General features: G+C 36.8%; 1 protein-coding gene across 5 annotated transcripts; it reads right to left on the reverse strand.

The window, feature by feature from the left end:
- Positions 1 to 27,702, reverse strand: ntrk2b (neurotrophic tyrosine kinase, receptor, type 2b). 5 transcript variants are annotated; one of them, XM_058775842.1, is made up of 19 exons: positions 26,709 to 27,702; positions 24,827 to 24,901; positions 24,675 to 24,746; positions 24,468 to 24,536; positions 24,199 to 24,344; positions 23,951 to 24,102; positions 22,314 to 22,449; positions 15,805 to 16,119; positions 15,675 to 15,686; positions 14,625 to 14,648; positions 14,471 to 14,499; positions 13,803 to 13,902; positions 12,861 to 13,049; positions 10,368 to 10,498; positions 10,079 to 10,251; positions 9,483 to 9,723; positions 4,981 to 5,139; positions 4,567 to 4,769; positions 1 to 3,964 (listed from the first exon to the last, which is right to left on the reverse strand). In XM_058775842.1, the coding sequence occupies exons 1-18, from the start codon at positions 26,900 to 26,902 to the stop codon at positions 4,584 to 4,586; spliced, it is 2,403 nt and encodes an 800-aa protein (XP_058631825.1). In that variant the 5' UTR covers positions 26,903 to 27,702; the 3' UTR covers positions 1 to 3,964; positions 4,567 to 4,583. The 5 variants fall into 5 exon arrangements, with proteins under 5 accessions (XP_058631825.1, XP_058631827.1, XP_058631826.1 ...); XM_058775844.1 differs by lacking the exon at positions 24,468 to 24,536 and having other exon boundaries at positions 1 to 4,769; XM_058775843.1 differs by lacking the exon at positions 15,675 to 15,686 and having other exon boundaries at positions 1 to 4,769; positions 26,709 to 27,700.
- Positions 27,703 to 27,968: the final 266 nt, after the last annotated feature.

Genomic DNA, 27,968 nt, shown 5'->3' on the forward strand with positions numbered 1-27,968 from the left:
TAGTAAGACATACCACTTTTATTAAATGCACAGTATTACAAGGAACATTTTCACTGACTGCAGAGAAGCTTCTCACAGGATGCACAAGCATAGAGTACTGACACCTAAAGCCGTGAGAGATTGAGTCTGCCTGGAGCACACGCTCGCGCACACACACACACACACACACACACACACACACATTCATTCACTCACAACCAGTGATCCAGCTAAACAAATAAAAGAAATGGGAACAAATGTCTAATTTCAATTGCCTAAATGGGTGCATTTCACAAAGAAATGTCCAGGATATATTTTACCCCAATATTAAAAAAAAAAAAAAGAAAAAAGCTTAATTGACCTTAAATAGGCTTATCTTTTCATGTATTGTTTCTCTTTTGGGCTGACTAGGACATTTCGCTACACTTTAATTGAGATTCACCCGACGAAGCATAAAATCTTGGCTTACAAAATAATGCATAAAGAGCGTTCCAGTACTCAGTCACAGTTCTTCATTCATATACAATGTTAAGAGCTTTCCACAAATCAAATGAGGATGGGGGTTCTCTTGGCTCTTTCCTTCTGGATGTGAATCAACCCTCAATTTAAAAAAAAAAAAAAAAGTGCAGTAAGCGTCAGTAACCTCAAATTGTTTACTACACAGGGGAAAAGGCTAGTTGAGCAATTACACATATAAAAAAAAAAAAAAAAATCAAATCGTACTTTTATTATGAACAACCACAGGAAAAATAAATTATACATTGTCACGCAAAATAAACTGTTTTTACACTCACATATTGCCGGAGGCCCATTAGACATGTTTTACTTCCCTTTACAATGTCACACATTTGACATGATGCCTGTTTGAAACAGAATATATAGAGAGAACATACTATTTATATAGACATCTATTAGAACTGTACAGAATGGATTATAAAGTACAGGCTGGCTATTAGAACACACAGAAATCTGTATAGCAAAAAAACAAAGAAAATGCCATGTTTGTTCAATAAAGTCTTCACATAGTCAGTCTGCCACAACACAAGAAAAATTGTTTAGCGTAACTGACTGAATACATTTCTTCGATATCTGTAACGTTAGCAAATAATCAGATTCAATATAAATAACCTCTTTCAGTGCATTTTCTTTTTCCTTTTTTTTCTTTTTATTTTTTTGCAGTGCTTACAATTGTAGGGTGAAAACTACAAAAATATGAGCAGTACATCTATAAAGAAAGTGCAAAGCTCTAAGAGGTCATAAGTCACTGCTCAAAAAGATCATGACCATAATGACCGACACTTGACTCGATTGGACGCTGTTCGACAACTCACGATGTCGGGTAATGTCGGCTGTTAAAAGTAGGTCCTGCCAATGTACTGTTTGGAAAGAATTTGACATCAGTGTACAAAGAATGATTGATCCTGCTCATGTATATTTACAGTCTAATTGCATATATACAGACGCTTTCAAAGCAACACATCTCTGGTACTTCACACCAGTCAGTCGATGCAAAATGTGTTGCTGGGGTCCACGAGGAGCCCCGCTGATCGGAATTGAGAAAAAACATTTACTCTGGCAGAGGAGGACAAGTCGAATACTGCAGCCCTGGTGTTAGTCAACAGAAATAGTCAGATTGACAAGATTTTGTTTTGCGGTTTTACAGATACAGCTGAATTGAATATGTACTGCGTGTAATATTCAAGTAAGCCCTAAATATGAACAACAGTGATTGTGATGCTCGGCTAGCAAACAACACTATAGACATTATTACAGTGGATTCAGAAAGTATTCAGACTCCTTCATTTCTTCATGTTCGTAAAGGTGCAGTCACAGTCACACACAAAAAAAGGTCCGTTGTTAATAATGTAATGATGTATGAAGCACATCTCACACAGGAGTAGTCCCTTTCAAACCAAGCGGCTTTGTGTTGGGGCGAACCGGTCAAATCCGCATGGAGAAATCACTACTGAAATGACTGGATTTCACCTGTGAAAATTTGCAGAACAGTAATTGTGACCTCACCTTTATACTAAAATGCTTCCATTTTTCACCTCCTTAATCTAAACTCCTTACCACATAACAGAACCATCACATGGGTTGTACGAAGTATTTAAGAGCCTTGCTCTGTCGTAACGACATGGCTGTTTAGAATGAAGAAAGTGAAGACCAATTAATTGATCAACAGCTGATTTGCTTGCTTTTTTTGTATTTACGCAGACAAAGGTAGACTACATGCTAGTTGGCCATTGATTGCAGTCTTTGTAGTGTGTTCAAACGCAACTTTGGCCCAAACAGAGTCCACTAGAGCTTTCGTCTACTAGTTCTTTTATATCGGTTTAGTGTGTAAATCATGCTGGGCCTCTCCCATTATAAAGCAAAAACCAAATCTGTGAACAGAAATTACACATTGACTAATGCAGCAGTAGTTTAACGATGACTCCGAATGTTCTCGAGTGACCAAGCCAGAGCTCAGGCTTGTACCCAAACATAAAAATGTCTGTCCACCAATGGTCCTCATCCAACCTGACAGATTGAAAGGACCAAAAAGACTTGAGGAAATAATTGCTGATAAGACAAGTACTGAGTTAAGGGTCTGAATACTTAAGTTATTGAGATATTTGTGTTTTTTCTTTTAATAAATTTGCAGTTTTTGCATCATGGTGTAAGGAGAGTATTTTTTGATGTGGAAAAAAAATTTTTCGCATAGGGCTATACATAAAATGAAGGGATCTGAATACTGTCTGAACGCACTGTATAGTGCAATGACAATTTTAGTTGTCATTCAGTCCTTTGTAATCAATTTAAACCTGTTGGTTGTCAGTCGTCCTCCTCTGGTAACTTGTTTAGTGGGGTTGAAACACACAGGTTGAATCTGGACAGTCCCTTCATAGGGTCTTCCTGTCGTGACCTCAGGGACAGTCCGACTCGTATCATTCTCACATGAACATTCACTTCACAGTGCCCACCAAGCCCATCGCTTTGAAACGGCCCACAATACATCGAAAACAAATTGATCATAGATTATCACATACACATATTATTTAGCAGTTGATACATAAACAGATAATAATGAATAATCCAAGAGCAATCAACTCCAGCTGATCAGGCAGGTCTGTTGTGTTATGAACAACATCTATGGATATACTCCTCAGGAACAGGTTTGAAAGAAATCTTCAGTCTTCGCAAAGGCAAAGTCCATCAAATTGCAACATGATGATGATTAAGGGTGCCTACACACTAGTTCACGCTACGTTGGAGTACACCGGGAATTTGTTGATTTTGATGCTCCGTTACGTGACCAAAAGTGGGGGGAATTTGTACTTTGGCTGTAATGCAGGGATCTGTTGACTACTGAGAATCCCAGGGAGGCAGGTCCAATTGTGCTTTCAGAAATCCATTTGGCTGTATTTCTGCTTTATTTCAAATAGCCCTGGCTCTTTCCATCCACCCATAATCCAAAACCGCTTGTCCGATGTAGGGTCGTAGGGATGCTGGAACCTATCCCAGCCTCTAGGGCCAAAGGCAGGGAAATATCCAGGACGAATGGCTCTTTTCCACACCCTCAGAAACACAGTCTTGCAGATTTCTATCCATCAAGTGTTCAGTCAAAACGTTTTCTAGTGTGTAAGCACCCTAACATTAAAAAAATTAGACTGTTACCACTGACACACGAACAGCATCTTCCCATTGTTCTTCGAGCCTCAGTTAGAGAGACAAGTGCCCTTTGAATCAAAACTATGGCCGGGGAGCCAAACAAAGTCTGAGGAAATACTTAAGTGCCACTGCTGGTGACTTTGCCTCTGTGCTCACTCCAAACACTCTGTGTCCAACCTCAAGCCTCTTCCGAAGAAAAAACGAAAAAAAAAAAAAAAAGGAGGCGTCTTTGTCGCTGTGCTTCTATGACGAAGTTCGCGCTGAGTAAGATGGGGCGCACCGAGATGTCCCAAAACGCCTTTCATCGACCTCAGCATTATAGACATCAAAACTTGGCACAGAAAAGTTTAAAATTAGAACAGATGTGTTAAAAAAAAACTTCAAATGAAACATGAATCTGGCAGTTCCATGATTGTTACTCGATAGTTTGCGGTATGAATAGTATTGCGATCTGCGTAAAGTCTGCCAGAATGACGCCAGGGCGTTGACAGCGTTGTGCTAATGACTGGGTCCTCATCAAGTCCGAATTTTGTCCATCTCGATAAACAAAATGGTAAGAGAAAAACAAATAGAAACTTTCCTAAACCAAATTACCTTTTTCAAAAAGGTTGTTAAACAAAAGGTCTGCATTGTCTCTGACGCATATTTACAACAATCAGATGTTTCTGTTTGTAACTATTTGGGGTTTTTAGAAAACCTATTGATACATGATAGATGGACATGTCCAGATGTGGGAAAACTCAAAGCAATGCACACAGTCAACTTTAAGGCCTTTTAGTCTATGTGGTGAGAGTGCTGAAGCACAAGCCATTTTTATGAACACACACAGACGCACACACATCTATATTCAATCACTCATCCTAATCGAAACCATCCCTTACTCCTATTATACCACGCATTCACACACACTTTTTCTTACTAACAATTACACACCCATACTGGCAAACGGATCAGCCCAGGATGTCCAAGTAAACAGGCGAAGCCTTGGCCAGGCTCTGGAGCAGGTTGTGGATTTCTTTGATGTTGAGTCTCATGTAGGGCTCCCTCTGCCAGCAGCCCAGCATCAGGTCATACACCTCTTTGGGGCAAGTACGAGGTCTCTGCAACACCCGACCCTGTGTGATACACTCGATCACCTGCAGGAGGCAGCAGAAACACGGTCCAGAGTGACAACTGAACACAGGGTCTGCTAAGGGTGCATCAGTCTGCCTAGAAACAGTCATTTTTACAAGGTCCCGGGTTGATTCAGTGAGTGCTTTTGAGGAAGAACTAATCATAATTAGTATTACATGAGGACTTCCATTCCTACTTATGAGATACAGGTTAGGTATGACTGATGTGTCTTACCTCGTTGTTTGAAAGCTGGTACCAGGGTTGCTTGCCATATGTGAATATTTCCCAGAGGACCACACCCAAACTCCACACGTCACTCTCTGTGGTGAATCTCCTGTACATGATGCTCTCTGGGGGCATCCAGCGGATGGGCAGCATGGTGTGACCACCCACCTGAGACAAGAGATACAGATTAAGTGACTGGTAGAAGCACATGCACTTATTAAATCCATCTCCTATCGTTTAAATTTTAGAGTCTTCATAATAAGCAAAATAAACTAAATAATTTTAGGGATGGGCAATATATCAGCAGCACCATGTTATCTGCTAATACTGTATTAGATTTTGTTTATTTCTTTAAGTGTACCTGTATTTTGTTGATATTTCATATTTAATTGTGCAAGCTAACTTCACCTATTTATACATTTAGATCACTTCTGCCATTCGCTAACACTCAATATTAATTGTTTAAAACAAAAATTATTTAATAACATTGTTAAATATAATCATGAACAAATGTAAAAATTAATATGCATTTTTTATACTGTATATCACTTTCAAATGGTTGACTTATACTAAAGGAATATTGGTAGCACTTTTTCAATTCATCTAAAGGCTAATCCAAGAGACATAAACCAATGTCCAGACGACAGTATGTCACTTCTCAGACATTCCAAATCACCCTACAAATGCAGATTCCAAAATGTTTAATTGGTGAAAACCAGCACTGATGAATGGCAACAGACATGGCTAACAATGAACGTGTCTGTCGGTACAGTGGGAGTTGGCCTAAACAATCCATTTTTTTCACAAAAATATTAAGCAGCACAACTGGGACTCAACTGGATATTAAAATGATTTCTGAAGGACAATTTAACACTGAAGGCTGGAGTAATGGCTGCTGAAAATTCTGCTTTGCCATAACAGGAATAAGTTACATTTTAAAATATATCAAAATAGAAAAGAGTTGTAATAATATTTCTCAATATTACCGTATTTTTGATCAAATAAATGCAGACTTGGTGAGCATAAAAACTTCATTCAAAAACATTTTGAACAAGTTTACATACTATATACTTACTAGAGGAATTATAACAACTGTAGTAGTTACTTTACTCAATACACATTCTGTAAAATGAAGTGCAACCACAATATTTCCAATAATAATAATAAAAATAAAAATTGTTGAATGTAAATCCCTTGTGTTGTTTCAAACCAAGTTGTGTTCTAAATACCAAGTCTTCAGAAGCCATAGAATAGCTTTGCAAGGAACAGAAGGAATTCATTTTTAATCTCAGCTCTCAAGTGCCAGATGCCATTGGTTCTTGCAGCAGGACTGAATGTGCAGAAATGTGAATGAGATTGAAAAGGGGATGAGTTTCTATAATTCTGCATATAATTCTTTCTTATGCAAAGCTACTGTATGGCTTCAGAAGACTTGGAATATGTCATTTTCCTGTGCTAAAGTTTATTAGATAGCACAAAGAATTTTCCACCTATTCAAGACCAAAAGAATAGAAATTGTGATACCGAAAATCACTGTATCAATCTTGTTTAAAGGTGAGACACTTCAGATTGAGCATATGGGTCTTTTATAGCATAAAACTACGTAAAACCACTGCAGTGTTTTGCCACAATACATTGTTTATTGCAAAAGTTTGACCTCATTACCATGACATTGCATTGCAGGATTTCTAGTGATCATGCAATGACAAAATCATGTGTTTTCTATTGTTATACGACAGAGGGAGCTGATATTCCTTCATCTCACACTCACACTCGCACACACACACACACACACACACACACGGCTGCTGACACAGCAGAGTGTTTCCGGCTGTGTTGGCAGGATGCAGGTTTGGGAGAGCCCTTGAGTGTCAGATGGTCTGGGCTTTTTCTGGAAGAACTCACTGTGGGGAACTGTTGGTTTTTGAGGCACTTTCATATTTACAGTATTTAATCAGCTGTTCAGATGCATACATTTAAATAGTCATTAGTCATAATAAACCATAATAATGAAAGACAAAACAACAGTATATCATCATATTATCCATTATGGACATACACAGACTGCCTTTTGCTTTTTTGTGTTCATCCATTCCATATGAATTTGTCAGATTCATAGAGATTAGATTCAACAGAGGTTCAACTGATAGAGGTCACAGATAACTTTTAATTCTTTCTTTCTTTCTGTCTGAAAAAGTCAGGAAAAAGAAAGGAGAGGGCTGGGATCAGGAAATGACCCAAGCCAGAACTAACCTTAGATTAAACAAGTGCTACCAGAGAATCTCTGACAGTTGGCTGAACTGCTGAGAAGCAGAATGTGAGGAGTGTAACACTGTAGTTTGTGGCATTTTCAAAACAATGCTCTGTTTGAGCAGCCTTGACTTTGACTGCAATGGTCTTCTAGCATCCATCATTTGTTGCTTAATATGCCCTTGTTTGCATTCACATTTGTGAGTGGGAATGTTCAAGCAAGAATCTGGCATGGCCCTGTGGATTATTTTCTGTGGTTTCTCTGAGATTTCCTGTGTTCACACGCTTCAGTGGCTTGTTTGAGCAACCAATGAAAATATAGAATACATATCTGTAATCTTTTCTGATTTGATTCTGAATGCATAAAGCTGTAGTGTGTATCATTTTGTGCTAGCAATCAGTGGCAAAAAATGCAACTTCAATATGTTTATTTTAGCAGCATGACACTACGACATTATCTCTATTAGAAAACAGTCTTTCTTTTTGCATTTCTGTTTGGTGTCGCACAGAAATGAAACACTGCCACTTTAAAGCGGCCATCGGATGCCCATTTTCCACAAGTTGATATGATTCTTTAGGGTTTAATAAAAAGTCTGTAACATACTTTGGTTAAAATTTCTCAATGGTAGTGTAAAAAACACAATTTTTACCCTGTCGAAATCAGCTCTGTTTTCAGCAAGCTGTTTTTTAGTCCGTCACTTTAAATGCTAAGATAGGCTTGTGTTTTTTGTTCATCACTTGTAATCGTCTTTTCCTCCTTTATTACTTTATATTTGCTTGTATGTTTTGAATCTATATTTACTTTTAATTCTTAACAACAATTAATTAATTATATATTAATTAATTAACATAATTATTTTAAAAAGTAGCCTGCTTATATAATTTAATAAAAGTGCACAAAATAAATTTGATATAATCGTGATGCATCGTGATATCGAATTGAATTGAATCGTTGACATGATAATCGTAATCGAATTGAATCGTGAAACCAGTGCCGATTCACACCCCTATTTGACGCATTCACATGCATATGAATGGAAGTCAATGGAACGAAAAGTCTAGACTCTAGTGTGACTGCGGCTTTAGGCAGATCGGGATCGGCACATTCCCTTCAAAACGAAAGTAACGTTAATCCTCTGCGTCTTCAGTAGCTCAGATGTCGGGAGTAAAATGATGGCTGCTATGTTCATTATTACATCCAACAACAAAACACCTCAGTCGGAGACATTCTTGTCTTCCCCTGCACCGGAGTCGACACAATGGTGGACAGCTCTCAGCTCACTCAGGGCGGCTCTAAGGTAAGACGGCCTTGTCAATCAACCATTGTGGGAGCGGCCTGTACAGAACTACGTCATTCTGACAGGAATCACAGAACAGCCTGATTTGAGAAAGGTGATTTTAAAATAGGGATTTAAAAAAAAACACTGGGTGGATTTTTATCATTATAGGTTGGATGTGTACACACGCTTCTAAAACACATTTATGTTCAAACAACTTGTAAAGTGAATTTTGCATCCGATGACCCCTTTAAGTAATGCAACATCACAAATAGCAGATTTTCTTCCTGTCAGAGGTAAGTGAAGAAAAACTTCATATATTTTCATTTACTACACTGTAAAAAAAAAAAAAGTTGAGCCAACTTAAAATTTTAAGGCAACCAGCTTCAGCAGATTTTTGAGTTTTCTCAACTTGTCGTTTTAAGTTTATACAACAAAAATTTGAGAATCTCCCACAAAAATAAGTTGAGCAAACTCAAAAATCTGCTGAAGCTGGTAAAAAATTTTTTTTTAAGTTTGCTCAACTTTTTTTTTTTTTTACAGTGTAAGGGAGAATAGATAATATTCATATTGATAAACAACAAATGCAATAAATACCTTTCAGTACCTATACTGGAAGTAATTATTTTATTTTCAATCTAAGCTGTAAACATGTTCAGGATTTTGTAAGATGTATTATGTAAAATGTAAGTTTAGTTTAAGATACCAAATTATAATTTAAGAACTATCCATTGAAGTATTCATATTGGTCAATAAACTCATTGTATATGGTGGATAATGTTGCCATGATGTTTTTTTAAAGGAGTTTGTCATCTATGTTTCGTATTATTTAATTGTTTGATTACTGTAATTGAAATAAAATCCTATATAATGCAGTTTTGCATTCAGGTTTCAAGCGAAATAAGACATTTGTAGTAGATTTTTGGTTCTGTGGACCAAAAGGACCACTGTGATATGGACATTTCCAAGGTGACCCACACTTACCCTATAGTAGTCGGTGCTGTACACATCTCTGGACATGCCGAAGTCTCCTATCTTGACAAGCAGGTTCTCTCCTACTAGGCAGTTGCGTGTGGCCAGGTCTCTGTGCACGAAATGCTGTGAGGCCAGATACACCATGCCTGCTGCTATCTGCTGGGCAATGTGCAGCATCTGAGGCTGAGTTAACTCCACCATCAAACTCTGCTGTCCATCTGCCATCAGCACTGCATCTGGTCCATGAGCCCTGTAAGAGAGAGTATGAGAATAGCATGTGCATGGCTGAACTAAATTGGAGGTCAGAAAGCGGACAACACACAACCACATTTTGCTTAGACTTTACAGATCAAATGAACAAACTCTTTATTGAAATAATCCATGCAAGCTTTAGAATAAAATATGCACTGCTGTAGACACATTTTTGCTTTCTTTAAAAACCTGTATGAATTTCTTTCTTCTGCAGAACAAAAAATAAGATATTTTAGAGACATTGTCACAGGTTTGGAACGACATAAGGGCAAATGATAGCAATTTTCATTTTGGGGTGAAACATCGTTTAAAAAAACCATAAAGGTGGGTGTGATAAACACTCTCCTGCAAACCTGAGAAACTTGTTGAGGTCTCCATGTTTCATGTACTCAAACACCATGATGAGAGGGTCGCTTTCTACACACACGCCATAAAACTTGACAATGTGCTCATGCTGCAGGTTGGTCAGGAGCTCTGCCTCTCGGTGGAAATCTGCTCGTCCACTTTCACTGGCTTCTTTCAGAGTCTGTGAGATAAGAAAGTGTGATCTTTTATTACAGAAATACCTACAGTAAAGCCTCATTATGTAGCCACAACATGAAATGTGCAGAATCAATGTTTTGTTGTATAAATGTACCATACCTTAACAGCCACCAAAATCTTCTCTTGGTCAGGAGATAAGTTGTAGCATTCAGCTAAGAACACTTTCCCAAAAGCCCCTTCTCCAAGTTCCCTCTTCAGCAGAATGTTGTGACGTTTTATGTGTTGGACGACTGCAAAACAAGGAACACGCATAGTTAAAACTAGATAAAGTGTTAGTAATTTAGTTGCGTGTGTATGTGTATATATATATATATATATATATATATATATATATATTTGTTTTTTTTTACATAGATTTCAACTTATGAAAATGATATTGAAATAATCTTTTTCCAGTTGTTTTTAAAAGTATCTTTTTGATTCTTTTAAAAAAGTGAAGTAAAAAAAAAAAAAAATTTAATTTCCTTTGTAAATAATGGAACTTTATGTAAAAAAAATAAAATAAAAATGTGTCCCGCATTTTCATGTCACTCCCAAAACAGTGTATGTTTTAGTCCATTGGCTAAGACTGATTTTAACTGCACCCCTAAATTTATGATCAAGAAATATTCCTGTGTCCTCCTCTTTCATAGGTACAATGTGTGAGTAGATTGGTCCCATCATTTTGAGGTAAATGTGTTTAAAATTATGAAAAATCTGTGTGTAACTTTAAGGAACGTCACTACTGAACACCTTTTTCTGAAATTAAGCACTTTTTTGGGGAATTATTCCATAACATTTAGTTTTTCTATGTGTACCACTGTTCAGCCAAGATGTTATGATGTTTTTGGTTCAATGTATATCAGTGTTTTCCCTGCCATTATATTAGGGGGGCAACCCCCCGCCCCCCCTTGAAGGTCAAGATAATTTTATTTCATTTTATTTTCTATATTGTGCCAGATCACAAAATAAGTCATTTAAGGTTACCTTTCCCATAGAACAGGTCTATACCTTGTTGTTTTACCTTGTTGAGTCCAGAAAAAAGTGGAATCCAGAAAAATTTAAACAGAAAAAACTGAATTTGGGAAAAAATAAAACAGATTTCATAGGACCCTACACAGGAGAGCACACTCCCACCAGCGGACAGAGAGCGCGCGTCTGACAATATGTTGCATCAATCATCCCCCCCAAAACCTAGCTATAAAACTAGGGTAAACACTGTTATATTCAAACTAATGAATCCTTAACTTTGAAATCAGTATGATCAACTTTTTATCTCATAAATTACACTTGAAATTTAATTGTTATTGATTTACCTCTGAAAAAATGTAATATATATATATATATATATATATATATATACAATGGAGATGTAAGCAAAATATTAATAGGTCATTATAACCCTTCTAATTAAATTGTTTTATTACTGTGTTTTGGTAGTGACAAATTTGGAGAGAGGAGAAATATTCCAAAACTTTCTGAAAATACAATATGAGAATTAACTGTGCAATAAATGTGTACCTTGGATATTATACAATTAGCATACATACAAATGTTTTGGAAAATACATTTTTTTCAAGACATCCAAAACTTTGATTTTGGACCAATTCTGTAGAATGGCCCATATATATATATATATATATATATATATATATATATATATATATATATATATATATATATGACGTCCCATTTTGGTGATTTTATAAAAAAAAAAAAAAAAAGCATGTTAAATGCAAGTGTCTGCTTTAATGTTTCAAATTACTTTTGTCAAAAAAAACCCCAAAAAAATCAAAATATAGGTGAAACAATGTTTTATCATCATTCAGCGTAACAGATATTTATGTGAAAATTAAACAACAAACTTATTCTGACCTGTACTTGTTAAAACATTTCAGGAATAAGTGATCATACTAAATTGTATTATATTTTAAAACAACTGGCTGACAAAAGGGTAAACCTACTAGTTTGAAGGATAGCAGCAAAATGGGTAAAGATTTATAAAGTTAGTATTTTAGTCTTTTAATGTCATCTAATGATTCTTGTTGAAAATATGCCTAACAAGAAATGTTTATTATGAAATATTGTTACACCGAATTACTTTTTTTCTGTAAATCATGGTAAAAATGTATAATCATTATCTTGTGCTTATAAAACCTCTACAACAAATAAAACCCTAAATATAGATAGATTAGTTTAGAGGTCACAAATATATATCCATGTATTAATCATTCATAATAACACCAGTAACATGCAACAAGAAAATAAATAGGGTCAATGTTGATTTCATGCCGACTTAACCCTACATATGAGCAACTATGTGAGATGCTTGCTTTAGCAAACATCACTAACGATCAATCAGGTGTTGGTAAGATTTACAGGTGCACTATTTACAGATCCTAAAATGTAAATGAATTTAAATGAAGAACGCTTGTAGATCCATCTACAGTTCAACAGTGATTAAGTTGCACAGCGTCAGCCACCCCTGATATCATCGCCATGGTGATAGAAGGGGAGGTTACTATGACAACTGACCAGTGGCAACCTAGGCTGGAATCTATTTCAGAGGATGGAGTGGGGCCGCTGACGGCCCAGCATGCCACGGCAACTCACAAGTGTCCGATTTCAGCATGCTGCCGGGGTTGCGGAAGTACTGGGGGTTTTCGATGACTGGAATCTTTGTCATTCCGATGATAACGGCATCTGGGCCCATTTCCGATGATGATGGCGTGTTGTTGCCATTGGAAACGTGGTGAAGCGGGCTGGCCGAGTCGTCGTCATTACTGATGACGGATGAAGAGCCTGGTGGGAAAAAAATCAGACAATACAATAATCCACAGAAATAATAGGAATTCAAATTCTCAATACACATGAATACATACATATGTGTTGAAAAAGTGCATTATTATAAGAGAGGAAACAATATCCATAACTTTTGTTTAGAAGGTGCAACTAATAATGTTGCTGAAAAATATTCAAATTCATAATAAGTTCTCTTTCATGTTTTATTGCACTTAAAACTGTCAAATACGTTTATCTTAAAAACACACACGAGTTACAAAAACAGTCGGTTATGTCTGTGAAGGTAATTAGCTGGGAAAGAAATTGCATGTCTAAATAGTGTTCTGTACTCGTCAGTGCAGCCAAAGACAGAACAGTAAGCATGCTTTGCTCGAACTTTCACTGTGGCATTAGAACTGATATACACCGTTGTCACTCACAAAAACACATTGTCAGTGAAACATGGAAACATGCAGATTAAGGGGCGGTAATATTATAATAACGTCCCCTTCCTACTTCATGGGAGGAGTGAAATCTGAGTGGCTTGTTTTTTTCACAAGCTTGCAGAGAAAGGCTTATCAAAAAAAATTTACTGGGTTCTTGTTTTTTTGTGTTTTTTTCACATTTTCAGGGTCGGGAGATGCACCAGGGATCTGATTATAGCACTTAAACATGGAAAAAGTCAGATTTTCATGATATGTCGCCTTAAAAACTTCTATGGAATAACCAGGTATGTGTATTAAGAAGGTATGCACTATTAAGTGGTGCACTCACCTTTCATACCAAACTTGGAGCTTCTGCCATACTTGAGGAAAACTAACATCAGGATACATCCAGTTAAAGCAACCCCAGCTATTCCAACCACTATATAAACCTAGAATATATAAAGGTACAGTAGATTTTACTGAAGCTAGCACATCTGGGGTGGGTTTAAACTGATTGTATCAAAAAAAGTCTTTTACAAATTGAAAATGTCTTGCTTTAATGATATTGTCACAAATGTAATTTGTCCAATAATAAATCAAACAATAAACAGAATATCCTAAGCTCTGTCAACAGTATCTGCAGCCTGCCGTCAATTACTACAGAAATGAATGTGTCTAGTCTCTCAGTTTGTAAAAACAAATAAAAAAGGAAAGTCTATGGGGCAAAATGTTTCCATCTAGAAAAGTAGTCCCACCTCAACAAAAATGATTTAGACAACTTTACAGCTCAAATAAACCATTTTTACTGAGGTGCTTAAACAAAAGTACAAGCTTCATATTTCTGCCTTTAAACTCTCCAGAATGCTGGCCCCATAGACTTCCAGTGTAAGCACAAACCGATGGATGGGTCAAAATCGTTTTCTATAGTAATCAACAGCAGTCCGCAGATGTTGTCAATAAAACTTAAGATGTATTTAACCTGAAATTTTCCTTTAATCGCACTATGCAAAAACATACCGCGACTTTGTCCTCCAGTGGCGGGGTTTCTTAAAAAAAAAGGCAGATGAAACAAATTACACTATTTAAAGGACTGAAGTTCAAAACTATAAAAGCCTGAAGGTTTGAACAAATTCATGTGATACATGAGTGATAAAGGGAGGAACAGACTTACCTGGACTAAATGTCGTGTCTGTGTCTGTTCCAAAAAATGGAAATGGATTATATAGTGATACATAGCATTCTATAAACATCACAATATATAAATATATATATTTATGAGTTACAAAAAGCAGCTGGGTGAATCTCATGAAAACTAGTCATATTTCACCTCATTATCATAAGAAATTATATTTTGCATAAAGTTATTTTATTTATTTTTTTTGCATTGTGCAATTATTTTCATAGCAATTAAGCACAAATCCCCTAATGGCAGTAGTCTACGTACAGTTTTTTTTTCACCTGCTTACACACAAAATCTTTACTTGTCACACAATTTCTGAAACCTGACACTCAAACACCAAAACCACACACCAAATCTACAAAACCATACACTAAATCTTGGCCTTCTTGGTTTTCAATTTCATAAAAAATGTTTTGCAAAACAACACACAATTCTGTATGTAACACAAAAATCTAATAGGAATTAATATTATGGTAAAGGTGTTTGCAAATGTTTGCTTTTGTGATGTGTTTGTGATATTTTGAATGCAGTGCTTCATTTTGCAAGAGATGTGAGTCATTTTGCATTTTGTGTGTGCAATTCTTGGATTTGTGTGTAAAGTTTTGAAAAAAAGAGGCAAAGTTTTGAAAATGTGTGTAAGCAGTTAAAAAAAAGTAAAATTACACTAATTAATAGTATATCTTAGTCTTTGTACTTAACATTATTTACAATAATGATTTAAAATAAATAATTGTATCCAAACAGGATGATTTTTATGAGTTCAGTATGAAATTGCTAAAATTTCACAATATAGTAAATAAAAAAGAAAGAAAGAAAGAAAGAAAGAAAAAGAAAGAAAAATGTATTTGGTGGGGAAAATGTGCTTAATCTTTTAAATTAAAAAATAAAATTACTGTCACAATGTTAAAAATCTTAAAGGTCCTAAAATGGATTTCTTTGTTCTTTTTCTTTTGAATAGGGTGAAATTTTAGGGTCAAATTTAACCCAACTAACTTTTGCTTGCTTTAATCAACCAAAATATTGTTTTACAAGATAACTCACCATAATAGAACTCTGTGGAAACAAAAATATGACAGATGTTTGATTGTACACATTAATAGGCTGTATTATTTATAATAATAAATCAAATAAAACATAAATTTTAGAGTGAAGCAAGAAAACCCAAGCCCACCTGTCCCTGAGTGGTCCACATCAGGTATGTGCATGAAGTGCGCCGTCACGTTTCCCCTGTCCTCTCCGAACTCATTGCTAGCCACCAGTGTGTAAATGCCGTTATGGATATGAGTGGGAATGACTAGCTGCAGACAGCCGTGGTACTCCGTATCCGTGATTTCATGGATTTTGGTCCTGATGTACTGCTGCTCCTCCAGCAGCTTCCCCTCGTGGTACCAGTGCAGATCAGGCCTCGGGTTGCCCGTCACAGTGAAAGGAATGCACCAGTCCTGGTTCCTCACGGGCTGGAACAGCTGCATGATAGTAGGGGGAACTGACTCAGGAGAAAGAAGAAGGGGCAGAGGAACGAGAGAGAAGGAAATAAGGGAGGAGGAGAGGAAGTGTAATCACAGGATGTACCACAGGAGTAAACGAGAGGAATGTGGAAAAATTCGCTGTAGTTTGACGATAGGAAAGTGTCTGACAGCACATGGGACGAAGGGGCAGTATAAAGGGATTCTAGGGTGAGAAATACAAGAGAATGATAAGAAATAAAGAGGCTTACTGCAATATTACAACACAACATGAAGAAGCATGCAATGCATAACCAAAAGCAAATGGATAAAAGGATTTCAACAAAGGTTGTTAATTGATTTGTCGCTGATTGGTGGAAATGAAACATCATGTTAGTGTACATATAAAAAAGAGACTGTTTTGTTAAAGGAATAGATTGCTTCTTATTGTTCAAAACCATATAATTTTCCAGCAGAATTTCCAAGCTGCTCCTCACGACGCATTGAGCCATGTTTGATGTCAATGAAGTCAAAAGTTTGAATTTGTCTATTACCATTCAAAAGTTTAGGGTTGGTAAGATTATTATTTTTTTTTTTATGTATTCCTCTGATGGTTTGTCACATGATCCTTCATAAATGAATGTAAAACACTGACTTCCTATTATTTGAAAATAGTTGTGCTGCTTAAAATTTTGTGGAAAAGTTTTCAAGATTCTTGGATTTTTTTCAGGAAAGTTTAAAAGAACCATTTATTTGAAATAGGTCTAACTGAAAGTGCTGAATATTAATTGATGAAAAGAAAATCTTACTGAATCCAAACATTTGAATGGAATTGTATTTTGTTGTACAAAAAAGAGCAGTTTGGACTTTTTGCTAAACATTTGCTTTTATGTTCCAGGGAAGACAGAAAATATGGGTTTGGAATGACATGAGGGTGAGTAAATGATCTTCACTGAATTTTCACCAAATCCTCAACTTAAATCTTTATTTTTTCCTTAATGTGTTAACTACTCCTTTAACTACGCAAATATCAATAAAAAACACACAAAATAAAATTGGTAAATTCTACAAGGCTCAAAGCTTACTATTAAGTGGGAAAGGTTTTTCAAGCAGTGTTATGCAACAATGTGAGTTTTGTCGGGCCCAGTAGACTAATGTGATAGCTTGAGGGGAAACTTCCTGAATCTTAAGCATTTGGCACATTTTCAAATGTATCTTGAACTCTTAAAAACCATCCAATAGTTCAACCTACCATTCTCTTAAAGGAAGCCATCTAATCTCTAAGCATTCATGTCAAATGACCCACAGCCTCCTATTCAGTTTGGAATCCTATTATTTTGTCAAAATGTCAAAATATACTTGGTAGACATCAAGCTTACAAATCAAAGAAAAATGATGGTAATATTAATCACTTACAAAGTTTCTGATGTGACTGCTCAATGACATGAATCATTATTTCAAATTCTAGGAAGTCAATCGCAACTTTGATGAACAGACACACTCCACCACTGAAATAATACTTCATGGGGAAATTACTGGAGGTTCGGTGAGTTTTACTTACAGTACTAATCGAAGTTGGGATGCACTCAACTTGAATGAATCAACTTTCCATGCCTACATATCAATTTCTCTTCAAAACTATAGTTATATATTAAAAAATAAAAAATAAATAGATGTATTGGAACAGATTGTGAAAAAAAAGACAGGCAACACGTGTCCAGCATACATGTTGATGCCTTCAATACAGTTTAAAATTAGGATGCGCCTCATGATTTTGGTTGAGGGAAGCCCAGAGTGTGCAGAGCTGTAAACAGTACCCCTGTAAAGGGCAAGGGGTGGCGACTTTTAAGCTCAAATACAAGATTTAACATTTTTCACTACATAATTCCCATGCTACCGCCTGTATTATTTTTAAGTTTTGATGACTTCACTGTTATTCTAAAATGTGGAACAAAGTCATAATTAAGTCTGATGAAAACCTACATTCAACAATAATATTGGTTATTGCAGTATTGTGAATTTTCAATTAATTTGTAATTGTTTGTGCATGAGAGCAGAATTCTATATTTTCATGATAATATTGGCAAATACAATGATTTGTTAAATTCAGTAACCTAACAATAGAATTATCCTATGCATGGGAACATAGCATGTTCTATACTTCTAATACAACCCGAATTCCAGAAATGTTGGGACATTTTTTAAATTTGAATAAAATGAAACCTAAAAGACTTTCAAATCACATAAGCCAATATTTTATTCACAACAGAACATAGAGAACATAACAAATGTTTAAACTGAGAAATTTTAAAATTTTATTCACTAAATGAGCTCATTTCAAATTTGATGCCTGCTACAGGTCTCAAAAAATTCGGCATGCGGGCAACAAAGGGAAAATGTTTGAAAAGATTCAGCTGGGAGAACATCTAGCAACTAATTAAGTTAATTGACATCATGTCTGTAACAAGGATGTCTTAGAGAGGCAGAGTCTCTCAGAAGTAAAGATGGGCAGAGGCTCTCCAATCTGTGAAAGAGTGCGTAAAAAGATTGTGGAATACTTTAAAAACAATGTTCCTCAATGTCAAATTGCAAAGGCTTTGCCAATCTTATCATCTACAGTACATAACATCATCAAAAGATTTAGAGAAACTGGAGAAATCTCTGTGCGTAAGGGACAAGGCCGAAGACCTTTGTTGGATGCCCGTGGTCTTCGGGCCCTCAGACGACACTGCATCACTCATCTGCATGATTCTGTCATTGACGTTACTAAATGGGCCCAGGAATACTTCCAGAAACCACTGTCGGTAAACACAATCCGCTGTGCCATCTGCAGATGCCAACTAAAGCTCTATCATGCAAAAAGAAAGCCATACAGTATGTGAACATGGTCCAGAAGCCCCGTCGTGTCCTATGGGCCAAGGCTAATTTAAAATGGACTGATTCAAAGTGGAAAAGTGTTCTATGGTCAGACGTGTCCTCCAGGCTAAAGAGGAGTGAGATCTTCTGATGGTATGGGGGTGCATAAGTGCATATGGTATGGGCAGCGTGCATGTTTTGGAAGGCACTATGAATGCTGAAAGGTATATAAAGGTTTTAGAGCAACATATGCTCCCCTCCAGACGACGTCTATTTCAGGGAAGGCCTTGTGTATTTCAGCAGGACTATGCAAAACTATATACTGCAGCTATTACAACAGCATGGCTTTGTAGTAGAAGAGTCCGTGTGCTGAATTGGCCTGCCTGCAGTCCAGATCTTTCACCAATAGAGAACATTCGGCACATTATTAAACGAAACATATGTCACAGACGACCACAAACTCTTCAGCAGCTGGAAACCTATATCAGGCAAGAATGGGACCAAATTCCAACATCAAAACTCCAGAAACTCATAACCTCGATGCCCAGACGTCTTCAAACTGTTTTGGAAAGAAGAGGGGATGCTACACCATGGTAAACATGCCCCCGTCCCAACTATTTTGAGACCTGTAGCAGGCATCAAATTTGAAATGAGCTTATTTTGTGCATAAAATTATAAAATTTCTCAGTTTAAACATTTGTTATGTTACCTATGTTCTATTGTAAATAAAATATTGGCTCATGTGATTTGAAATTCTTTTAGTTTTCATTTTATTCCAATTTTAAAAAAGTCCCAACATTTCAGGAATTCAGGTTGTACATGATCATCAGCAGTGTTGGGACAGCTTACCAAGTAACCTATTATACTATTGCATAACTCTTAAAAAAGTATCTAATTATGTTACATTTAGGGGTGACCCCAAATAGTCAAAGATTCGATAGGAGGAGACTGATTCGACTACCGATCTCACAGTCGAATATTCGCGGGGTGTTATGATCATGCCATTTTGGCTATATGGGGTGCTCAATGTCTGATTTCACATAGAACTACCCGTTTTCTCCCAATAAGTTAATATACAGCCTATTAAGATAATGCTGTAAATAAGAATCTGAAAAGAAATAAGTTTTACATAAATATTTTAACGTGCCTAAATAAATCCAACCACCCCAACAGATTTAAGTTTCACTTTCCATAATCCGTGACCCACAGAGAAGCATCTTGGCGGCAGCGATTTAAATCTTTAACAAGACTCAAACTGACACAGGCAGAGTGAAAGACTAGATTTTTTCGATCAGGTAGGGTATAAGTGATTTCAAAACATTTCAGCCGGTTTATATGTATCGTGTATTATTTATCTCGTATAAGATGCATTTGGTTGAGTTGCGGTAATGCGCTTCATTGTAGTACATCTCTTCACCGCGCAGCGCGAGCAGGACAAACAACAATGCAGAATATTAATAACTATGACTGGGACTGTCATATAAATAACATTATAACGAGAACACTATTATAATAAAACGCTGTGAATGTTTAGAGTTTAGTTGCCGTGTTTCAGCGCATTGTTGTGTGAAGAACGCGTCCACAACAAGAGTTCATTCAGAGCCACGCAGACGTTCATGCATTCGGGGCATTTTGTGCAGATAGCCTATAAGTCGTAATATTAACGTTATGTTGTATAAATAACGAAGCATATTCTGAGATAAATGATGAGTTAAATACCATTGATTAAAAACCTGCTATCAAATGCTTCATTCTACTGGTCACATTCAGCACGCACAGCTCAAAACAGAAATCCAGAACATTAATAAATGTAATATACATAACGTTATAATGAGAGCACTATTGTAAAAAATATTGTGAATTCTTAGGGTTTTGCTGACGTTTATAATATTAACTATATTTTAATCAAAATATAAAACATTATTTTTGTATCTGTGAGGCGTCCGTTACACATTTTCCCTGCGTGTTAAAGTCGATAATTATGACTGTCCAATGTCTGACTTGACTCTTGGTATTTTATTTTGCCCCCAGCCCCCAAACATATGATTCGAGTTTCAGTCGACTATCGGCAAGATTCGAAAATTCTGATTCGACTATGAAAATCCTTAGTCGGGGACACCGCTAGTTACATTACTATTTTTTTATGGAATAAAGTTTTTTTTTTTTTTTTTGAAACTGGCTGACTTTTAAGTGCTTATCTGAACATGTATCATGCTCCAAAGAGACTTCACACTCTGGGTACCTCTCACTTTCATTGCAGAGAAAATCTTTGGACTTTTATAAGTTGATAAACTGATACATGAAATAAAAAAGCATCCTCTATCTTAGTGGTTTTTAGCTGTTTCACCTTGCATAGTCTTCATTCATTGTATTTAAAGATGAGGATGTCAAACTACCTCTCCATGTTGGAATCTGCCAAATTTGGATTACTTTTCTCAATTTCTCAAGATAATGCAATAAGACTCATAGGATACACAGCCCTTAATACCCTACTGATTCACGATTATGTGGATTATAAATTCTTTTTGGGAAAGGTTGTGCGATCAGTGGTGGACAGTAACAAAGAAATGTATTCTTAATACTTTTGTATATTTTGTATATACTAATGTATATTTTTAAACTATCTTTTTTTAAACAGAGTTTTACTTTACTGCATTCTATAGCATAATGTCTTGACTTTTTACTCCACTTAATTTCAGATAAAAAATGCCATTCCTAGTTATTTTTATGTTAAGAATTTAAGAGATCCAGTAGTGATGTCCAATCATTGAATGAGTGAATCACTGATGTTTTTTTGTTTTTTTTAATCATTCAGTTGAACTGGTTCAAAGTTTGCAATTAATGTAATTGCATCAGTTAACTCCGATTTAATGATCTGGTCTGAGCAAGTCTAAAAAGTTAACAAATCACTGTACTGGTCTTAAGCCAAGAAGCGAGCGTATTATGATCCTCCAGTGTGCCGACTACTATTAATTCATAATAATGTCAGACTGAGCTCTAACCTATTTTAGGTCTATTATATCTGAGTGACTGGGACATTAGACCCCTCTCTCTTAAAATAGTTTTTTTGAGCATAAGGATGAAGCACATTAAATTGAAAAAATATATAATAATAATAATAATAATATGTGGTTCTTACAGATCAGATCAGTACAAAATTCAAAAGGAGTACTTATACATTTATAAGTATGGAGTAATATTTCATCAGGGTATCTTTAAAACAAGTACAGTGTACTTGTGTACTTTGTCCACCACTGGTCATGGCCCACCATTGAGCTCAAGGCCTTCTGTCACAGAGGACTGGAACGAACCTTAACTTGGGGCTCATTCTGTCAAAGCAATGCAAAGCAAATCCACACAACACAATGTGAGTTCTTACAAAGAATATTGAGAAGGACTGAAGCCTCAGTCTGGCCCACAATGTTCTCGGCACTACAGGTGAGCTCTCTGCCGTTGTCATCAGGTGAAAGTTCACTTAGAGTCAGAATAGACTGCAGCTCCATTGTGTGAGAAATCTGTGGGAAAGAAACCACGACTCTGATCTGATTATGTTTAAACATATTTTAAACATTTGGCATGCATGTGCTTTGTGGTTGCCAGGGTATTCTGGGTCGTGGTTACCTGCTGACCAATGTCAAAAGAGCCCACACACAAGTCTTTCTAATGTTCTAGCACACTGAAAAAAAATACTTTGGATCAACTTAACAAAAAATACTCCAATTTTTTTTTTTTCTTAAATTGCGGCATTAACTGGAGCTAAATAATCCATGTTCTCATTCTACACCTCAGTGTATTTAATCTGTCATACAGGCTGTTGTTTTCACCTCGGGTGAAGGCTCCTTTAATGTAAGTAGTATAGCGAGCATTTTAAATATTAATGGAAACACAAAGCTTTTACGGGCTAGAGTCAAGCATCTGTGGTTTCAGGACTGTGATCAATCATGATATTTGAAAGCACATTATAGGATGCTACAGAGATTAAGTGTTTAAGTGTCCTAAATGTGTAAAACTGGCAAAAAGAGGAGAGAGGTTATAACTGATGTGAGGACGGCAGATATGTATAGGCCTACTAAATAGGGCTATCATAAACAGGGCTATCATATTCTGTTAAAACACTGTTTTCCATCTAGTATTCCACCTTAAGTTATGATTTTGTGGGAGATCTCACTATGCTATGTGTCTACAAGGAATATTAAATCTGATGCTAAAGCTCAAGAGACTTGTTTTGTTCAGAATGGAATACTATCATAATCACATTGCATGTTAAGTTTTGTTTTTTTATATTTCATTCTGTCAACAGTCACTCACTGTCATGTCCTTCTAAACCCATAAGACTTTCTTTTATCTTTGAAACACAAAGATATTTGTAATGAATCCTGCGAGATGTATGTCCCTCATTTGAAATTGCATTTAACCAAACCTTTCATGATTCAAAAAGTTCATAAAAATATTGTAATGAATCAAGCAGTTTAATCCAATACTATTATTAAGCAGTTAATAATCTTCTCAAGAGACATGATTTCTTTATATGATAAACTTTAAATTTAGGCATTTATTCACGCATAAACATACATAACAGGCAACATAGGTTGATCAATGTTTATATATGAATAAAAGGATATATTACATCTGTTTATCGTATGAAGCGATTGTGCCTCTTCAGAAAACTTGGATTAAACCACTTGATTCATATGGATTTCTTGTATTCTTTATCATATCACTTTATAACTTCACAGTCATAGTTTTGCTGGAATGGACTTTAAATGGAAAGACAAATTTTTTTTTTTTTTGATTTCATTAAAATATCTTTTGTGCTTTCCAAAAATGAATATTGAACAATATTCCATACTTTTTTTTTATATAATACTGCATATCTCAGCAAATGTAGCCAGTCAACCACATATTCTACATATCTAATAACATTCTATTTAACTTGCATTCTGTCTACAGAAAGAGAAAGAGCACTATATTAGCATGCTATTCTGAACTAGCTTTATACTTAAAACAGGGTGTTACCTCATGACTGGTTGAGAGAGGAGGGTGATCACTGGAGTTTAAGCTCCAGGAGAGCTCAGGGGTCGGGGCTCCTGACACACTACACGTCACTGTGGCATCACTTCCTGCCATTTGATTGACAACAGCAGGGATGACCTCGACACGTGGATACTCTGAAATAATGACATAAATTACATGTTTGTGAGGATGAGTTTTAAATATTTATTACCAAAATCTGTGCAACTTAAAACTGCATTGGGTTTCATTACCACATGAAGGAAGCTTGAGCCTAGAGAGGGCTTTTGCTCTTCCTCCGTCCTGTAGACACTGCAACCCCTCTCTCTCACTGTCATCCAACCAGACTTTGATCCAGATGTTCTTACATTCACATTGCAAAGGGTTCCCGGAGAGCAACCTGAAGCAAACCCAAACAGACTTCAGGAACAGAAAGATGCTTTCTTTGTATGGTGTACAAACAGAGCACTGTACATACAGTTTTGTTTTGTTTGTTGTTTTTTTTAATTAAAAAAAATCTTACAAAGTCGACAAGTTTGAATTACGAAGTGCCCTCCAAGACAGTGTTGATAAGTTATTGTCTCTGAGATTCCTACAGATTAGAGTAGAAAAATACTTAATTAATTAAAAATAAAGAATAACAGTATAGAACATGTTACATTTTAAAATTTGCTTTATAATTTCATTAAATTTAATAACGTAAAGTATCAAAAAAAAAAAAAAAACTCACAGATATTGAAGTTTGGAATTGTTGAAGAAGGCCATTGTAGATACATATGTCAGGTGAGTATTGGTCACTGTTCTGTGTGAGACAGCATATGCTCACATAAGAACTGCTGTTTCGTTAACATTTGGCATGACTGTAAAATTTCAGATACTCACAAATTCCTGAGATTTGAGTAGTACTTCATATGGTCCTCGTTGATTGTAAGTAGCCTTTTTTGATTTGAGATGTATCTGTGGAATTGAAAGGAATGATTAGGTACATTAGATTCATAAACACTGTGGCACTGTGATACCATCCACGGTTTGGGGTCAGTGAGATTTTTGATGTTTTACTAGAATTCTCATGCTCACCAATTATTTTATCAAACCTATACAGTAAAAACACTAATGTTGTGAAATGTTATTGCAGTTTAAAATAGCATATAGTTTAACATTTTGTTTATTTCTGGGAAGGCAAAGCTGAATTTCCAGCTGTAATTATTCCAGGCTTCAGTGTCACATGATCCTTCAGAAATCATTCTAATGCTAAATTGGCGCTCAAGAAGTATTTTTATTATTATTATCAGTGTTGAAAACAGTTGTGCTGCTCAATCCTTTTGTGGTAATTTTGATGAATAAAGTTCAGTGAATAGAAAGTCACAATGTGAAAGTTTTTATTGACACTTTTGATCAATTTCTTGCTGAATAAAAAGGAATTGATTCAATTGGTTTTAAACGGTATTCTACCGAGTTCAGATAATACTATTAGCCTGGTACCTTGTCAAAAACAATCCTTGTCCTTAAAAAAAAAAAAAATATGTACAGCATGGTATTGAAATTCCTGTACCGCGGCATTTACACAGCAATCCAATGTACTACAAAGAATACCACAGTAATGTTACTTTCTGTTTAGAGTTTCAGCAATATTATGTGTGAACGTACAATTTAACTAGGCGTGCGCCTAACAAACAAAATCAAGCCGAGCTGTTTTCAATCCGCACTGGCATGCGAAAACATAGACCAGAAATTGAATATCACTCAATATCAAATAGACCGTATTTTCAGCGATGGCTAAAACAGACGCATCGTAAAACGATTTTTATTTTTTATCAAACCGTCACCATATGAACAAGTTAACAAAGGTGCGCGTGAAAAAGCCATGATTTCACTACAGCGCGCACATGCCTGGAGTGGGTCCGGTGAGCCGTTGTCGTGGAAACGGAGTGACATATTTGCGTAGGCGCCAATGCCTATTGCTCTGCGGACACGTTAGACTACTCCCCAACTAACCTGTACACAACAATTCATGTAATAACGTACGCGTAAAACTTAATTTCATTTGTAAATAACAGCAGTTTATTAGCGTATCCCTCGCGGCAGGCCTAAACGCACATTTTTTTCCCCAAGACCAAGCCATTTGACGGTCTCTCAAGTCGTCTCGTCTGTCAGCGCGGGCACTCGAGCAGATCAGATCAGCACTGATAAATCTCTATGAAGCGGACGCTGTATCTTCACCGATATGCATCTAATTGCATTATGTGGTCAATTTATACATTATAGTGTAAGGCGATAGCGTTGTCTTTTTTTTCTTCTCTCTTTCTTGTTCTGGTACAGAAAGTCAGCTGAGGTGAGTCAGCAGCCGCACAAAATTTTCCTCTGAGTGACCATCTTTGTCAAAAGAAAACCCTTTAGATGTGCTATCTTGCCAACTTCTTGCTTATTTACCGTGGCCCCCACCCCTTACTCATCCTCTCTTCACACACACGACACATGATGTCTGTTGCATGTCATGCTATGGTCTTGTTTGATGCCAAGAGCTTCATACGCAAGAACGATCGTAGCGAACTTCACAGATGCTCATAACGGAAACGGGCATGTCATGAAAAATAGCAGTGCACTAAACTTATTTTGGCCCTCGACGATTTGAGGAATCTACCCACACACACACTCGCAAACACACACGCGCGCGCGCGCGTTTTTTATTTATTTGTTTTTTCACGCATCTGTGATGCTGGAGCAGATCTCCCGGTTAATTTATCCGCTAAAACACTCCACTTACATATCCGTGATGTTTTCCATGTCAGACTCCGGCACCAAGACAGGGAAATCCTCGATCCCTGGTTCTTGATCGATACACGAGATCCTCGAGGCATTGCAAAAGCACGACCCAGGACAAGCCGAGCTGAGCCTCAGCAGCCCGAATAAAAGCCCACACAGCCCCAAGCGAGCCATTCCACGAACCCCTGCGGTCATGGCAGGTCTAGCGCGGTGCGTTCAGCGTTGTGTAATGTCTTGTAGTATTTTCAGCAATTCCGAGATGAGATGCCGCTGCTGTGGGATGCGCAAAGACGTTGTGCGCGACGCGAGACTGTCATGGAGTGGCCTTATCTGGTCTCCGTAGAAAGGTGATAACGCAGCGGGGAAATGTTGGCGTGCCAATATGTTGCGCTATCCGGGCTTCGCTTCTTCCAGACGCGGTGGAGAAACGCGTGGCCGCGGGCTGCGTGTGTCTACGGGCTGCGGCGGTGACGCTGACGTCTCACATCCAGCGCTGGGCAAGAAAACAAGCGAGACGGTGTGCGTGCGCGCGTGCGTCTGCGCGCGAGTGAAGAGGCAGCAGCGCGTACCTGCTGCAAGCGCCTATTGATTACCCACCGCATCTCCCTCAGACATCGCTGCTGTAATTACATGTGGCGGGGACGTTAAAGACGCTCTCGGCGAAGCCATATCTGCAATAATTGATCACCTGTGTTGTCAATGGGGCGATCTTTTGGAGATTTATGTTGACAGGGATGGGGATGCAAAGATTGTGTTTTTTTTTTATGTCGAATCATTTGGGAAATGACTTCATTTTCATGTTTCTCCCCCCCTTTTTTTAATCTTTAACCATTCAGTCTGAGCTCGCTGTGTTGCTTCTCCATCGTGTTCTTTTCAACAATACCACAACTTCATGAATAGCCATTATCGGAGTGTGACGTGCTGTTTGACGCACAAGATGGGCTGCATCTAGAAAAATAATTGCTAAACAAAAATGCCTGGATGTTTTTTTTTTTTTTTACTGGTAATGCCAGTCTCGCATTCCAATCGCGGTGTAGCCTATGTAAAAGGAGACGAAATTATATTAGTAATAATCTATCACTTTAGGGTGTTTACCGAATCATCAGTCTGTTTGAAGGGAACGGCGAGGCGCGGTGATAGATTCGGAAAATGCGCCTTTGAATCTCACATTTGACAGCAATGCTTGCATTTCTACGTCCGTGTTCATCTTGAGAGAGAAGTTAGAGCCCAGCTGCGCTAGATTCCGCGCGTTATATAAATA

The sequence above is a fragment of the Onychostoma macrolepis genome, chromosome 05, assembly GCF_012432095.1.
Source record: "Onychostoma macrolepis isolate SWU-2019 chromosome 05, ASM1243209v1, whole genome shotgun sequence".
NCBI lineage: Eukaryota > Metazoa > Chordata > Actinopteri > Cypriniformes > Cyprinidae > Onychostoma > Onychostoma macrolepis.